At 40.9% G+C, this 17,079-nt stretch overlaps 1 protein-coding gene across 1 annotated transcript in view; it reads left to right on the top strand.

The window, feature by feature from the left end:
• The window catches only part of CACNA2D3 (calcium voltage-gated channel auxiliary subunit alpha2delta 3), an 875,864-nt gene that overhangs the window by 458,583 nt on the left and 400,202 nt on the right, over nt 1-17,079 (top strand). The window contains exon 9 of the mRNA XM_068982393.1: nt 5,958-6,032. Coding sequence (XP_068838494.1) covers nt 5,958-6,032 — 75 coding nt within the window. The remainder of the gene's footprint in view (nt 1-5,957; nt 6,033-17,079) is intronic.

Raw genomic sequence — 17,079 nt, 5'->3', positions numbered from 1 at the left:
CAACTCAGAACTTTCTGGTGCCCTGGTTTTAATTTGCAGATTTTCTTCAGAGCTGTTTCTCCAGTGCTTTGCCTGCTGTGGATTTGCTCTTTAAAGTAATCGATTCCGTATTAAAAGTATAAGGATGGTATTTTCTGTCGGTGCTCATTTGTCCTGTATTACTAATTATGTCCAGTTGTGTTTCAAATCACACAAGAATCTTTTGTAATGCAAAAGATCCCTGGGATGCCTTGTGTTGGTGAAAATATTGTGGGTTCATCTGCTTCATTACATAATCTCTACACATTTTCATTCTAACGGTTATTTAATCAAAAGTGCAGCAATAAAGCCATAAAGTATTTAATAGAGTTCCAGCAGTTCTGCATCACTTTCTTGCATTGTATAATCATGCCAGTATTTTAACTCTATGCTTTTTTGGTTTTTGTTTTGTGCCACTTAGGATTCTCTAAAATGTACTGATTTACTTCCTTTGCATTTTATCATCTGTTTTTTGAAGAGGCTAGAGATTCTCATCATATTATTTTATTTATTTTTTTGTCTTTGTGTCAACTTTTTTTCTTCTTTAGACTTTGTTTCTAATCTTTTCCATCAGGAATCTTTAATTTTGCCTTTCATTTCTTTGTTCTGGTTATTTATTTATTCAGCAAATGCTATTGAGTGCTATGAGTTAAGTACTGGGGCTGCTTTGGTAGGTAAGCAAGACAGGTTTTCTTCCCACATGAGCTTTAAGGTTTGGGGTTTGCTTGTGTTGGGTATGGACGCTACCAGGAAGAAAGAAGGTGCTCTCAGTCTAGTGTAGACAGAGCAGTCTCAGAGAAGGGCAGGATAGTCTGGAGGCTGAGAGAGCACAGAACTGGGCCATGCAGCCAGCTAGGACTCAGTGGTGGCTTCTTGGAATAAGCAATGATGAAGTGAACACTTAAAGACAGATAGGCATTAACCAGGAGTATGCAGTGAGGTAGGGCAGGAAAAATAGCAAACAATTGAGGAGGAAAGTGCTGTTTTCAAATTGTAATAAATCCTCTCCCACCCTCAGGGAGTATAGACCCGGCTGGCTTGACTGAAAGGAGTTCAGTGACTGGATGTAGTGGACTAGGGGTGAATGTGGGAAGCAGAGAGAACGGGTGAGTGGGGGTGATGCGGAAAAGAATGGTACTGGGTTGAGAGGGTCGGTCCAGGTCAGTCTGTGTGTTCAGCCAGGTAAAGGAGCTAGCACATCCCCTGAAGACAGGGAAGAAGTCTGAGCTGAAGGGTGACGTGTCCACATGTTCCCTAAAGTCTCTCCCTTCTTCATGAGGCCTTTCCTCAGTCTCTCTTACAGGCAGCTGATCATCCTGTTCTGTTAGGCCTGAGAGATGTGTTGCTTTCATTGATCACCTCCAGCTTCCAATGTTAAGCAGGATTCTGAATCCCCAGTATCATGCAGAACCCACAGTAACCTGCCCTTTTCTCTCCAGTCTCTGGGCTGAAATTTACGCAAGCCAGCATGTGACGTGATTCTGCACCAGTGCTAAAGCTTCCATGAATCTTAGCTGGTGAACCCAACCCATTTATTCTTTGTTTTTAGATTCTTCCCCCCGAAGTTCTGGCCATTCATTGAATGAAACTTGGCTTTCCTCTCTTTCATCATCATTAAAATTCTCATTGAGGATTTTGCTGTGTCCTTAAAATGAGAGATTTGGGAGTACTTCCGGAGATTGGTAAAAAGGAAAAAAAAGGCAGATAGTGATGTATCCCTTGCTGCCAGAGTATAGAGTTTGGTGGTTGGCCTGAAGAGAGAGTAGTGGGTTGTAGCCTGACATATGAAGAATAACATGGGTTTCTTTTGAGCAACCCTCCCCGCCCCCATGTTTGTTTTTTTTTTGGTGGACCATGGGCACTTTCCTGGTAGCTTAGATGGTAAAAAATCTGCCTGTGGTGTAGGAGATCTGGGTTTGATTCCTGGGTCAGGAAGATCCTCTGGATAAGGGAATGGCAACTCATTCCAGTATTCTTGCCTGGAGAATCCCATGGACAAAGAAGCCTGGCAGGCTGTAGTCCATGGGGTCACAAAGAGTCGGACACAACTGAGCGACTAACACTTACTTAGTTATGACATCACAGATAAGTACTTTTTACTGTGAAAAGGAAAAGCATATATTATTGAGCACGTTCTTTTACTAATAAAAGTAAGAGGAAGTGTTTCCATGATTACCCCACAGTGATGATCATGGGCAAATTTAGCCAGTGTTTGATATCTGTGACACATGGCAAATGCTTAGTTAATATCCAGGAGGGAAACGAACAAAGGATTTCATGGCAGATACCTTCCTATGAGGGGATTTGGCAGTAGGCCACCAGCACTGTCTTGGCTCCCTGTCTGCCAAAGACCCAGGTTATTGGGAGGGTTCAGAGTTTGGCAAGGAGTGGGCAGCATGCAGCTGCACAATGTGGTGGTTTCTGTCTCAACTGTTTCGAGTCACCTGTGCGTAGTGGAGCAGTGCTTCTTTCCACCAGATACGGTGTCTGTGCTCTCTGGGGAGGGCAGGGGCATGTGAGCCCTGTTTCCAAGAGTAGGTCATGGTTGTCGCCCCACCTCTTTCCTACTCACCGCCTCCTGTTTCCTACTCACCACCTCCTGTATAGTCTGTTAGTCTTCTGTGAAGCACACAGCACAGTCACATGTATATTTTCTTTCTTTCTTGGTCTCACGCACCCGCACACTTTCTTTCTCTTTCTTCCGTGAGGGTTCTGTGTTGACTCTTCACTGAACCATCTCATTTCATCCTCGCAGTAAGTTGATGAGAGATGTTGGTAACAATCCCCATTCCCCTAATATGAACAGTGACTTTAAAAGAGCAGAGATGCTTTAGCGAAGATCACCTAGCTAGTGTGTGTCTGAGCCTGGATTTGAACCCACCCTGTTTGCCCCAGTTGCTTTAGCTCTACGCTCTACCCTTGTGTCAGTCAGAGGAGAAGAGCCAACCAGGCAGGCGAAAGGAAGAAGGAAACTGACAGCGACTGGTCTCTTGAGTCTGTGTGGCAGATTCTAAGCTCTTTAAAGAGTGAAAGTTCTTTGTCCATCTTCTCATCATGTGATTAGTGGGCTGGCCTTGGCTCTCTCCTATCCTGCTAAGAGACTCCTTCCATTTTCCAGAAACTTGCAGGAAAGACTAAAAATTTGAGGAGAGAGGGAGGTAGTTGAGTGCCTCCCTAGAATTCACTCCTAGTCATGGGAGGGAGCCAGAGCAAATGGCTGAACATTATTGCATCTGGCTAATGATTATGTGGGCTTATTCAGTGGCTCAGTGGTAAAGGATCTGCCTGCAATGCAGAGTCACAGAAAATGCAGGTTCAGTCTCTGGGTTATGAAGATCCCCTGGAGGAGGGCATAGCAACCCACTCCAGTATTCTTACCTGGAGAATCCCATGACCAGAGGAGCCTGGAGGGCTACAGTCCATGGGGTCACATAGAGTCAGACACAAATGAGACGACGTAGTATGCATGCAGGCAATGATTATGCACATTGCATCTTTTTCTGTAAGACCATTGATATCTAATTGTTTAAGTAGAGATGAAGGAGAACTGAAGGAAGCCATTGTATCTTAGGAGTGGAGGTGACCAGACCTTTATCGTAAATCGACTCGGCCATCTCACATCACTGTTTCACAAAGTAGAAATATAGGGGACATCCATTAAAATGCAGAAGTTTAAAGTTTTCCAAATGGAGAGCTGCTGGGAGCCTGGGAGCAGCTCTGCACACAGGGTGCTCTTGGTGTCCCCCTCCGGAGGAGTGCTGGGTAGCATGGTGAGCATGCACAGCCCACGGGCCTCTCTGGCACAGCCGCCTGGTGTGTGCTGTTCACTCACATGGACAGCTGAGCCCAGCTCCCTTTGATGATACAGTCCAGATTGCTCAGCATAGTTTTGTCCTGATGCAGTCAAGGGAAATTAGTTAACTGCAAGCTTGGATGATGCCACTAACAAGCTGGCGGGGGTTCAGAAGAGCAGATTCCTCCGTTGTGGCCACGACTTGTACAGTGACAATGAGCATGGTTTTGATTACTGCACATGTTCCTCCTTGATGAGGGCAAGAACTTCTTGGTCTTCTTTACTTGTAAGCCCCCACTGCGGCCCCCTACACATACAGGCCTTTGCATACCAAAGCAATTTCAGGTATTTTGCCTTGTTGGATCTTCACAGGGGGCTGTGGAGGGTTAACAGAAGGTGAATTAGCACATTATACATACGAATCTGGGATCAGAGATGTTTAGTGACTTCCCCAAGGCCACACAGTTAGTGTATGACTGAGTCAGGACTTGGACCCAAGAGTTCTGACTCATGCCTCAGATTATATAACACTAAGAATCAATATTGTGAATGTGTTTCAGGCAAAATACAGATAACGTTTTAAAATTTACCTGGAAAATATAGAAAAAACTTTTGGGCTGTAAGTTACAGAACAACTGAATGAAAGTTGCTTCATTATATAGACATCTCTTAATCTCATGGAAGAGGCCTCAAGGAGAGCAACTGCAGTTTGGTACCGTGGTTCAACAGTGTCAATAAGGACCCACACTGGATCTATCTTCTTGTTCTGTCTTCCCTGGGCCTTGCTGTCCATTTTTAACCTTGTCAACCTTTGCAGCCTCATGGTTTCAAAATAGCTGCTGCACTCCACAGTAGCATCCCAAGAGGGAGAGAAGGCAGTGGAGATAGAAGTCTGAGTTTTCCTTTAATGGAAAGAAAAAAAGTTTATGGAAACTGCCCAGAAAACTTACCTCTTGTGTTTTATTGGCTAGGAATGGATTACTTGACCACTCCCCGTTGCAAGACATGTTATGAAGTTCTGTATCCAACAGAGGGGGACCAAATACTTGTGATTGACTAAGAATAATTATGCTTCAAAAATAAAAGGAATTAAGCTTTAGGACTGGACATATCATCACCGTAGATGAAATCAGTCAACAGAGGCTACTTCCCAGAGGAAGTAAGAATGAGGTGGCCCAGAGGATGAATAGGCACCATTTGGGAGATGCCAAAGGAGTACTTCAGGCAGGAGGCCCAGTGGTGGAAGGCCTGAAGGTTAAGATGGGTCATCTCAGAGGACAGGAAGGGAATTAGGGCTGACCAGTGCTGAGTTTATGGGGAGGGCTAATGGGTGAAGATGATAGAAAGGTTAATGGGGCCAAGTGTCCAGAGCCCTGCCAAGCCCTAGGAATGTTCCTCTGCAGAGCAAAGAGGAGCTCTGAATTGCCTTGACAAGGGAGGGCATGATTAGATTTGTGTTTTGAAATGTCCCAGTCTAGCTACAGTGCAGAGTACCATGCTTGATGAGAAAAATTAAAAAGAACAGTCAAATGTTTTCTTCCTAGTTGTGAACTTTGGACAAAAACAAAGCTTTATTATCTGGGTATTCTGGAATCAAAAATGATTCCTGGCATTGGTCTATACGGACAGTGGTGTCACTACACGTGTGTACTGCTCTAATACCGCAAAGCCTCCTATAGGGGAGCATCAAGATCTCTGCTTTCCAACCTTCTGTTGTCACTCATATGTGACCTGCATATGGGTTCCTTGGCTCCATGAAGCCAAAGGCAGGAGCTAGAGCCATATCCACCCAAGTTTGGAACGCTATTTAGATCTCAGCTGGACCACGTGCTGTCAGCCATACCCCGGGAACCCCTGTGTTTGGAGTCACCCCTGAAGGATTACCAGTTAACTGTGTACACTCTGGTCACTGTCATCCACCCACATGTGCTCTATAAGTTTCCCACTCAAGCAAGAAATGAATAAAGTCTGTCTTTGCACTTAAACACAGTTTTTTAAATAGGACCACCAATTGAGAAAGTCACCTTACAGAAATGAATTGAGCCTGTGATCTTGCTGCTTTTTTGTTTGTATGTGTTATCTTTAAATTATTGTGTACACCTCATATGTTTAATTGTTTACTTTTGACTGTTTCTTCCCTTTGCAGTATAATGAGGAGCTTCACTACGTGGAACCTTGCCTGAATGGAACATTGGTGCAAGCTGACAGGACAAACAAAGAGGTAAGGCCTGCTGCTGGGCAGGTGCCTGGCACACCCACCTCCCTCACAGTGATCACTAATTGTGTCCTAGTGTTTAGAAACTCATCAAATGCACTGCCCTTTCATTGAGGGCCTTGGAACCCAAGTGTGTAGAACATTTATGAAGAGACCTGAATAAAATCATGGCAGTGAAATGTATTGAGTTTCGATGCTCACTGGTTATGAAACATTCGCATTGATTTTCTTTTTCTTTTGCTCTAAGCACAGCCTGTGTTGTCCTTTTCACCCATATTGACACCATTGAAAGCACACAGCTCTTGATGAGATTTCAAAGAAAATTGAACCCACTTACTATATCTCTTCTTGCACTTAGTAAAAGTGATTAAGTAACTGTTGGGAAATATTGGGGTAACTTCCTGGATTAGAAGGTGTGCTTTACAAGGATAAGGACTATGTTACTCTTGACTGTATCCTTAATTAGCTCTGAGCATTGCCTGCTCCATAAATATATTGTCTGAAACAAAATAAAGGTATGTTAATGGAATAAAAGTTTCCTCTACAATTGGAGCATTCCTAGAAATTTTCCAAGATACATTTCTATGAAAATCTGTTTTCCTTTGGCCACCTTTAAATATGTCAGTGCCACCATCACAGCCATCGACAGTTACCTCCACAGGGCCAGGTGACAACTTAGGTTGAAAGTGTAGCTGTGGCTGCAAAAATATCATACCTCCTGGGACTCGACACTGCCATCCCTCACTTTATTTGGTTGTACATGCTATGTGGGTACAATAAAATAATGCTCCTCCCCTAGAGAGTAGGTATGGCTTAGGCAGTGGGCAGAGTAGCACTCTGTGACGTTCTATGCATGTGCTGGGGAGAACCACGGGCCCAGATGGGGAGGGAGTGCCATGGGTGCTATGCTAGATGCAGGGAGTAGAAGTGTGGGCATCTCTGAGGGAGTGAGCCTAGAGGATTGGGAGAAATTCATTACAACTGGAACACAGAGTGAGAGGAGAAGTTATACCAGAGTTAATATCCAACCTCCAGTCTAAGGGAGAAGCACACTATAATAAGCTTAGCTTTTAGGAAAGAGAAGCAAGTACCTTGTAGTTCAAAGAACAAGTGTATCCAGGGACTGTTTGTTTTTGGTTATTTTTTAGGGTAAGGTAGGAAAAAATAAACTTACAGCCAAATTTCTCTAGGGACTTTCTCTTTTGTTGGCCATTGCCTGGGTCTAGAGTTCACCCGCTTACCAATTTTGTAGCATTGGAATATCTTCCAGAGTCTTAAGAAGGTGTCCAGTGATGGTGCTTGCAACAATAAATAGAAAAGATGCTTAAAATGCTTCCTTCAGGTGGATTCCTAGATGTACACAAGCAGTGTGATATTTGGAGATATGAAGTCTTATGAATGAAAAAATTATTAGAGAATGTGAGAAAAGAACTTCATTTAAAATTGCCTTTGAACTTTTGAATGTTGACATTTGAAGTAGTTTTTATTAAAATTAAAAACAGACTTTTGATTCTGCCAGTATAGAGTAGCCATATTTTAATCAGATTGCTCCCCTTACAACTGAAAAACTGGATATAACACCACCAATGAGTATAGGAAGATATGCAAGGTAGGAAAAAAGTGAACTGCCCAGTCTTAAAGACATGAAGGCAAGTTCCCTGGGTTTCTTATTGATTCCCATGTATCCCAAATAGAGAACTCCAGAAGTTTCCTGCCTGTGCCAAAAACAGGTACACACAAAAATCACATAAACAGAAGCCAGTATTAATAAGAATCAGATGTTGAAGTTTAAATTTAAAAAATAGCGCTTTAAAAATAGAAATGTTTCAAAAGCAGTTAGGAATTCTCTTGAAATAAATGTAAACAATATAAAGTCTCAACAAAGAATTATAAATTATAAAAAAAGAGCCAAATGGAAATTATAGAACTGAAAAATATAGTCACCAAAATAAAAAGCTCACTGGATCAGCTCAATTGGAGATGACAGAAGATAGAATCAGTAAACTTCAGGACAGATCAATAGAAATTATCCAGCCTGTGCAACAGAGGGAAAATAGATTGGAATGAAACGACAAGAGTCTAAGGGACACGTGAGACAGCAGAGGGCTAGCGTTCATGTCATAAACATCTCAGGAGATGAGAGAGTGGGACTGGATAGATATTTAAAAATATATTGGCTGGAAACTTCCCCAAATTAGTGCATGTTCAAGAGGCTGAGCAAATTACAAATTGGATGAATCCAAGTAAATGCATGGGAAGACAGTATAATTAAATATAATTGTGTGTGTGTGTGTGTGTATGTGTGTGAAGTCACCTCAGTTCAGTTCAGTTCAGTCGCTCAGTCGTGTCTGACTCTTTGCGACCCCATGGACTGTGGCACGCCAGGCTTCCCTGTCCATCACCAACTCCTGGAGCTTATTCAAACTCATGTCCATCACATCGGTGATGCCATCCAACCATCTCATCCTCTGTCGTCTCCTTTTCCTTCCACCTTCAATCTTTCCCAGCATCAGGATCTTTTCCAATAAGTCTGTTCTTCACATCAAGTGGCCAAAGTATTGGAGTTTCAGCTTCAGCGTCAGTCCTTCTAATGATTATTCAGGACTGATTTCTGTGTATTTAATTAATTGTTAATTAAAGTATATCAAACATATAGTCAAGATCCATTCCTTCGCAAGAGTTATTTACATTTTGATAAGTAGCTCTTCAAGCCTAAAGAGATTCATGACACTTGGAAATGATTATGTAACAGTATAAATTTCACAGACAGGTATTGGGGAAAAATAAGGAGATAGATCTACTTCCTCGATTGTTGCCATTTTGCCTGCTACCTACTTACAATACCAGTTCTTCGCATCAGGTGGCCAAAGTATTGGAGCTTCAGCTTCAGCATCAGTCCTTCCAATGAATATTTAGGACTGATTTCCTTTAGGATGGACTGGTTGGATCTCCTTGTAGTCCAAGGGACTCTCAAGAGTCTTCTCCAACACCACAGTTCAAAAGCATCAATTCTTTGGTGCTCAGCTTTCTTTATGGTCCAACTCTCACATCCATACATGACTACTGTAAAAACCATAGCTTTAACTAGACAGACCTCTGTTGGCAAAGTAATGTCTCTGCTTTTTAATAAGCTGTCTAGATTGGTCATAACTTTTCTTCCAAGGAGCAAGTGTCTTTTAACTTCATGGCTGCAGTCACCATTTGCAGTGATTTTGGAGCCCAAGAAAATAAAGTCTGTTACTGTTTCTACTGTTTCCCTGTCTATTTGCCATGAAGTCATGGGACCAGATGCCATGATCTTAGTTTTCTGAATGTTGAGCTTTAAACCAACTTTTTGCTTTCCTCTTTCAGTTTCATCAAGAGGCTGTTTAAATCTTCTTCTCTTTCTGCCATAAGGGTGGTATCATCTGCATCTCTGAGGTTATTGATATTTCTCCTGGCAATCTTGATTCCAGCTTGTGCTTCATCCAGCACAGCATTTCTCATTATGTACTCTGCATGTAAGTTAAATAAGTAGGGCGACAATATACAGCCTTGATGTGCTCCTTTCCCTATTTGGAACCAGTCTGTTGTTCCATGTCCGGTTCTAACTGTTGCTTCTTGACCTGTATACAGATTTCTCAGGAGGCAGGTTAGGTGGTCTGGTATTCCCATCTCTTGAAGAATTTTCCACAGTTTGTTGTGATCCACACAGTCTAAGGCTTTGGCATAGTCAATAAAGCAGAAATAGTTGTTTTTCTCTCAAGTCACCTCAGTCATGTCTCTTTGTGACCCCGTGGACTGTAGCCCACCAGGCTCCACTGTCCATGGAATTTTTCAGGCAAGAATACCAAAGTGTATTGCCATTTCCTTCTCCAGGAGATCTTCCCCACCCAGGGATCCTACATAAGGGGAAAAAAGTGAAATCTGCCAGAGAGAAAGGACATATTATTTAAATTACCAATTTGAATAACAGCAGATTTTTCATATGAAATCATGGAGACTGGAGGGAATTGCCATAGCATTTTTCAAATAATGAAAGAAACGCACTGTCCACCAGTATCCTATATTCAGTGAAAAAATTGTTCATGAATGAAGGAACAAAGACATGTTCAGATGAAGGAAAACTATGAGAATTTTCTTGCCAGCAAACCTGCCATTATTAGAGAATTTCTCCAAGCAGAAAGGAAATAACAGAAAAAATCTTGAAGCTTTAGGAAGGAAAGAATATTGAATTGGTTAAATTTAGGAGTAAGAAAAATATAGTATCTTAATTCTCAGGAGATTAAAAAAAAATTTTTTTATTGAGTTCCCAGGTGGCTCTGTGGTAAAGAATCCACCTGCCAAGCAGGAGATGTGGGTTCAGGATCCCTAAGTTGGGAAGATCCCCTGTTGAAGGAAATGGCCAGTATTCTTGCCTGGGAAATCCCATAGACAGAGGATTCTAGTGGGCTATAGTCTGGGGGTCACAAAAGAGTTAGATGTGATTTAGCAACTAAACAACAATAACAATAGTTGATTCACAATGTTGTTTTAATTCCTGCGGTACAGCAAAGTGACTTAGTTATACATATATATATATAAACTTTTTCACTATAGTTTACTCACAAGATTTTGAATTATAGTTCCCTGTGCTATACAGTAGGACTTTGCTATTTATCCATCCTATATATATATATAATAGTTTGCATCTACTAATCCCACACTCCCAATCCTTCCCTCCCCCATCCCCCTCTCCTTTGATAACTACAAATCTGTTCTCTATGTCTGTAAGCCTGTTCTTCTTTTGTAGATAAGTTCACTTGTATTGTATTATAGATTTCACAAATGATTATCATATGGCATTTGTCTTTGTCTTTTTTAAATTTTATGTATGTATTTAGGCTGCACTGGGTCTTTGTTGCTTTCTCTAGTTGCGGCGAAGGGGGCTACTCTTCGTTGTGTGTGTGAGCTTCTCCTTGTGGTGGGTTCTCTTGTTGCAGAGCACGGGCTCTAGGCACACAGGCTCAGTAGTTGCCCTGTGGCATGTGAGATCTTCCTGGACCAGGGATCAAAACCTATGTCCCCTGCCTCAGCGGGCAGATTCTTAACCACTGGACCATCAGTAAAGTCCCTTGTCTTTCTCTCTCTGACTTACTTTGCTCAGTATGATAATCTCTAGGTCCATCCATGTTGCTGTAAATGCCATTATTTCATTCTTTTTAATGGCGAGTAACAGTTTTGTGTGTGTGTATCACATCTTCTTCATGTCAATGGACATTTAAGTTGTTCCCCTGTCTTGGCTGTTGTAAACAGTCTTGCTACGGACATAGGGGTGCATGTATCTCTTCAAATTATACTTTTATCTGGGTATACGTCCAGGGGTAGGATTGCGGGATCGTATGGCAACTCAGTTTTTAGTTTTCGAGACACCTCCATACTGTTGTTTATAGTGGCTGCACCAGTTTACATTCCCACGAACAGTGTAAGAGGGTTCCCTTTCTCCACACCTTCCAAGATTCTCAAATCATATTTGATAGTTGAAACAAGAATTATAGCTTCATCTGATGTGGTGCCCAATATCTGTTGAGGAAATTCTTAAGACAGTTATATTTGAAAGTGTGGAAGGTAAAGGAGCCTAATTAGAAATAAGAGTTCTATATTTCACTGTAAGTAGTAAATGCTGATATCAATAGAATATGATAAATTGCAATTTATATTATAGTACCTAGAGCAACCATTGTGAAAACAATAAAATGAGCAATACTTAAAAAGTAATTAAAAATTAATAAATATATAAATAAATAAATTGCATTTTCAGGGGGCAAGAAACCAGATGTGAATATTGACCTGTCAAGTTTCTCATGCTTTGGTGAAATTCAGAAGATGGTGTTCTAATCTTAACATATGCCTTGCACAAATATTGTTATGTTGTATTTTGTATTGCAAAAATGAGCTGCTTCTTTTAGGAAAATCAAAAGGTTTATATTTACATCTCAAAATGCTAATTAGTTATTTTTCTTAAAAAAAGTAGCTCAGAAAAATGTAAGAAAAGAGAATTAGAGATGAGAAATTAAGAAAAAATGGGCAGGTAAAAAAGATAAAAAGGAAGACTCAATCTCTAACATATCACTAGTTATTTTAAACATGAATGGTCTAGGCATACCAATTAAAAGATAGAGATTGGCCAAGTAGATCTGAAAAAATATGAGCCAACCATATGCTTACTACAAGAAATTTGCTTCTAATATAGTGACAAACGTATGTTATAAGTAAAATGATGGGAAAAGATACACTATGCAAGCTTTAAAAGAAATATAAGTGGTTATATTAATATCCAGAGAAGGCAATGGCACCGCACTCCAGTACTCTTGCCTGGAAAATCCCATGGACAGAGGAGCCTGGTAGGCTGCAGTTCATGGGGTCGCTAAGAGTCGACATGACTGAGCAACTTCACTTTCACTTTTCACTTTGATGCATTGGAGAAGGAAATGGCAACCCACTCCAGTGTTCTTGCCTGGAGAATCCCAAGGATGGGGGAGCCTGGTGGGTTGCCATCTCTGGGGTCACACAGAGTCAGACATGACTGAAGCGACTTAGCAGCATATTAATATCAAGTAAACTCATCTTCAGAGCAAAGGAAAATACTAGAGACAAAGAGGGGCAGTATATAATGATAAGTGTCAATCCACCAGGAAGAAAGAATAATTTTAAGTATGTTTGGACCAAACTATGGAGTTTCAAAACACATGAAGCAAAAATTAAGAGTTGAGAGTAGAAATAGAAAAACTTACAGTTATAATTGGGGACTTGTACACTTCACATTTGTGAATTGCTAGACTGTTAAACTGAAAATCAGCAGGGCTATGGAGGAGCTGAGCAACACCATCAGTCTATAAGATCTAGCTACCATTCATTGCATCCTTTACCCAACACCAGTCCAATGTATATTCTTTCAAATATACATTGAACATTAGCCAGGATAAAAGAGATCCTGAGAATTCCCTCATGGTCCATTTATCCTTTGTAGAAGGAAATGGCAACCTACTCCAGTATTCTTGCCTGGAGAATCCTGTGGACAGAGGACCTTGGCGGGCTACAGCCCATAGGGTAGCAGAGTCAGAAGTGACTGAAGTGACTTAGAACGCACTGCCAGCAGTTAAGACTCTGGACTTCTGGGACTTTCCTGGCAATTCAGGGGTTAAGACTCCATGCTTCCAATGCAGGGAGTGTGGGTTCAACCCCTGTCAGGGAACTAGATCTTACATGCCATGGGGCATGGCCAAAACTCAAAAGGTAAAAGACTGTGCTTCCACTGCTGGGGGCCCACGTTCAATCCCTGGTTGGGGAACTAGGATCCCACATGCCACACAGCCAAAAAAGTAAAAGAAATGATAGACCTTGGGTCATAATACAAAGCTCAGCAAGTGTAAAAGAGTTAAAATGATACAGAGTATTTTTTTATGGTTATAATGGAATCAAATTAGAAATCATTAGCATAAAGACATCAGAAAAATCTCTATAAACATTTCTAAATCAAATAATATACTGCTAAATAATTCATGTGTCACCAAGAACATCTTGGAGGTGATTTTAAAAATATAAAGCTGAATGAAAATGAAAAGACAATGTATCAAAATGTGTGGGACAAAGCTATAACAGCATCCAGAGGGAAATTTATAGCACTGAATTCTTACATTAAAGAGGAATGCCTCACAATAATAATTTAACTTTTACCAAAAGTAACTAGAAAAAGGAGAGCAAAATAAACGTAAAGCAAACAGAAGGAAAGAAATAATAAAGAGCAAAAATATTCTGCCAGGAGACCCAGGTTTGATCTCTGGGATGGGACAATCCCCTGTAGAAGGAAATGGCAACCCACTCCAAATTCTTACCTGGGAAGTCTCATGGACAGAGGAGCCCAGCAGGCTACAGTCCATGGGGTCACAAAAGAGTCGGACACAACTGAGTGTCTAAACAACAACAACAACAGAAATCAATTACAGGTATACCTCATTTTATTTTGCTTCAATTTGTTGCATTTTGTAATAATATTGTGGTTTTAGCAACCCTGCATCAAGAAAGTGTTGGCACTGTTTTTACAACAGTTATGGTGATCTGTGATAAGTGATCTTTGATATTAGTAATCTAATTGTTTTGTGATGCTACAAACTGGACCCACTTAAGATGGTGAACTTGGTCAGTAAAAGTTTTGTGAAAGTCACTCAGTTGTGTCTGACTCTTTGCGACCCCATGGACTATACAGTCCACAAAATTCTCCAGGCCAGAATACTGGCGTGTGTATCCTTTCCCTTCTCCAGGGGATCTTCCAAACCCAGGGATCAAACCAAGGTCTCCCTCATTGCAGGCGGATTCTTTACCTTCTTTGAGCCGCAAGGGAAGCTCAAATGTTCCGTGGTTTAGTGCAGTTCCAGCAAGGTTTTTGTAGACATAGACAAGGAGATTCTAAAGTTTGCACAGAAGGGCCCTAAAATAATAAACAGTCTTGAAAAGGAAGGAAGGGTCATCCCCACTGTCCCCAGTGCACCCCCTGTGTGTCTTTTGTAGACTTTGATTCTGCAAGATCAGGTGCCCATTCTGGATCCATAATTGCATCTCCAGTGGGTGGAACAGCCCGACCAGCAGCCTAGTCTGGGTGGCTACAGCTGTGGGAAGGAAGCAGGCTTGTGTTGGACAGATCTACCTGGTTTTCCAGAATGAAAAGACTGGGCAACTAGGCCAGTACCTATGAATGAGGTTGATGCTCAGTAGAAGTATTAATGAATAAATGAATGAATAGATAAGCTACCTGGGAAAGGATTCTCATTGAGTAATTTTTCTTTCATTTCAATAGAAGGTCCACAAAATGTTGAAAACAAAAGCATGAAATGAATTACATTTGAATATAATCAGAACATTCTGAACTTGATTGTGAATGAAATGATCTGATTCCAGGGTTGACATTCCTTACTACTCTGTCTAGTTCAGTCCAGTCCCCTGAATGGCAACTCTGATGCCATTTTCTCTTGTTCTTTTTAAAATAGGGATTGGGATTATGGCCTGTAAAAACTGTGTATAACTGGCATTGTGCATGCACATCGATGCTAGCCTTCCATCCTGTTAGTTCAGTGATTCTGACTAAAATGTGTCAAATCCTTTGGAATATTTCATTCGTCACTCAAAAACTCCATTTACCTCCTGAGAAGTTCTCATGACAGTGAAATAACAGATTCTTTCTTACTGTGTCATCTTTTAACTATTTCCCTGATGGCCACTGAAATGCTACTTGCAGTTAATGAAAGGGCTTCTACAAGGTGACACCTGGGATTATTATGTTATGTACCTTTAGTCCAATAGCAGCTAACTCTGGTTTCCAAATATTTAGATGACCTCCTAAAGATTTCAAAACTGGATAATTTTAATTAAAGCAGTATTTGATAAAATTCACTTTCGAAATTTAAAAGAAGAATGAGAGTATCTTGATGTCATGAAATAAAAGAAAATGTTAGCGCAAAAACACTGGCCTTGGGCAGACTAAATAGTCCTGTTTCACAGATTTCCTGTGATTTTGCTTGACACGGCCCATGACACATCATTCCTGAACAAGTGATCTTGAGGTTCTATTAAGCTTTTGTCTTTTAAAGGCATTGTTTACTGTCTAGAGAGAATTTTCTTTTGCTGCTTTATGTACCAAATAACTGAAATATTTTTTCTTTAAGGAAAGAGAAACCATGACAAATTGGGTGAGCCTGGAGTTTAAATATAACATTCAAATGAGTAAATTCTTGTCCTGATTTACTTCAGGCCTTCTGAAGCATTCATCAGACCTTAAAATGAGCCTCCTATGGTCTCTCTCTGGGATGGGAAGGAAGATTAGTGATATGGTTTTTCTCTGGTTTTATAATGAAGACGTTCTAAAATCCACTGAATTTCATGGCTCTGTTTAAGATGCATTTCTATTTATTTCTAAATCAACTATCTTAGAAACCCATGTCACTCTCATCTTTCTCCAGTTTTGATCTTTTCCCATGGGATCAGGAGACACTGAACTTATGTGAATTAACAAAAATAAACATCAGAGTTGCTGAATTTTCCCTAGTATTGTTTCTGCCAGCCTGAACTTTGTCAAAAGAAGTGTCCTGGATTCTGAAACTTCCCACTTCTCATGGCTTTCTGGGCATCCAGTGAACAAGTGGGTGTCCATTGTACAAATTTGCCAATGTTATGGGAGTGAGGGGTATCTTATGAACTTTAAGTACAAAGTAACCCTGCTGCCCAAACACCAAGGGAGAGAAAATTGCAGAGTAAACACACACTAAGCCAGTTTTATTCAATTTAGAGTTAATAAAAGGTAGTAAGAATTGCATTGCTTTAAAAAATGTCATAGTACATTAAAAATCCAGAGAAAATTTCAAAATAGTTTAAATGAAAGCAAAGATTTTTAGATCTAGTGTAACTGAACACAGTGCAGCTCTAAACAAGAATAAGGTAGGTTTACGTATTTTACCACAAAAGACTGACCGTGGTCTAGTCTATAGTTAGGTGAACTACAAGCATGATGTTGAATAGATCTCTAGAACTTGTCTTGAAATGCTGAACTACTGGTCCCCTCCTTATTGTCTTCCATCCTATGCCTCTCATTTAGCTATCCATTTTCTTCTCTTGCTATTATGACATTTACCCCCCACCCCTGTTCGCCATCATCTCTTTCTCTCCCTCCCCCTTACTTCCCTCTTTCTTTCCTTTCCTAGTCATATTAAAATCTCTATAGCCTGGAAGTCAGTGTGAACCCTCTAAAACCTTACATATGTTCTGTTTTCCGTCTGGAACATACAGATATTTTTTTCCTTTGTGTTCTCCCGCATCTCTGTGCCCAGTTAACGTTTTCACCTTCTGGCCTCAGATAAAATAACAGTGCCCTTTGGGGTTTCCCCATGAGGCCATGTGGTGATCTGGCTTCCCTCTTCCCTTCCCAGTGGCCAGAGTCTTGATGATGTTGTATTTGCCACTGTTTCTGTTGCATCCAGCATAGGGCCAGGCCATCCATAAAGAGCACTGAATGGAGGAAGCATTTGATTCTTCAGATCAAGTCCGC

The sequence above is a fragment of the Capricornis sumatraensis genome, chromosome 10 (genome assembly GCF_032405125.1).
Source record: "Capricornis sumatraensis isolate serow.1 chromosome 10, serow.2, whole genome shotgun sequence".
Taxonomy (NCBI): Eukaryota; Metazoa; Chordata; class Mammalia; order Artiodactyla; family Bovidae; genus Capricornis; species Capricornis sumatraensis.
The sequence above is the reverse complement of the archived record's forward strand: the minus strand, read 5'-3'. Positions and strand labels throughout refer to the sequence as shown.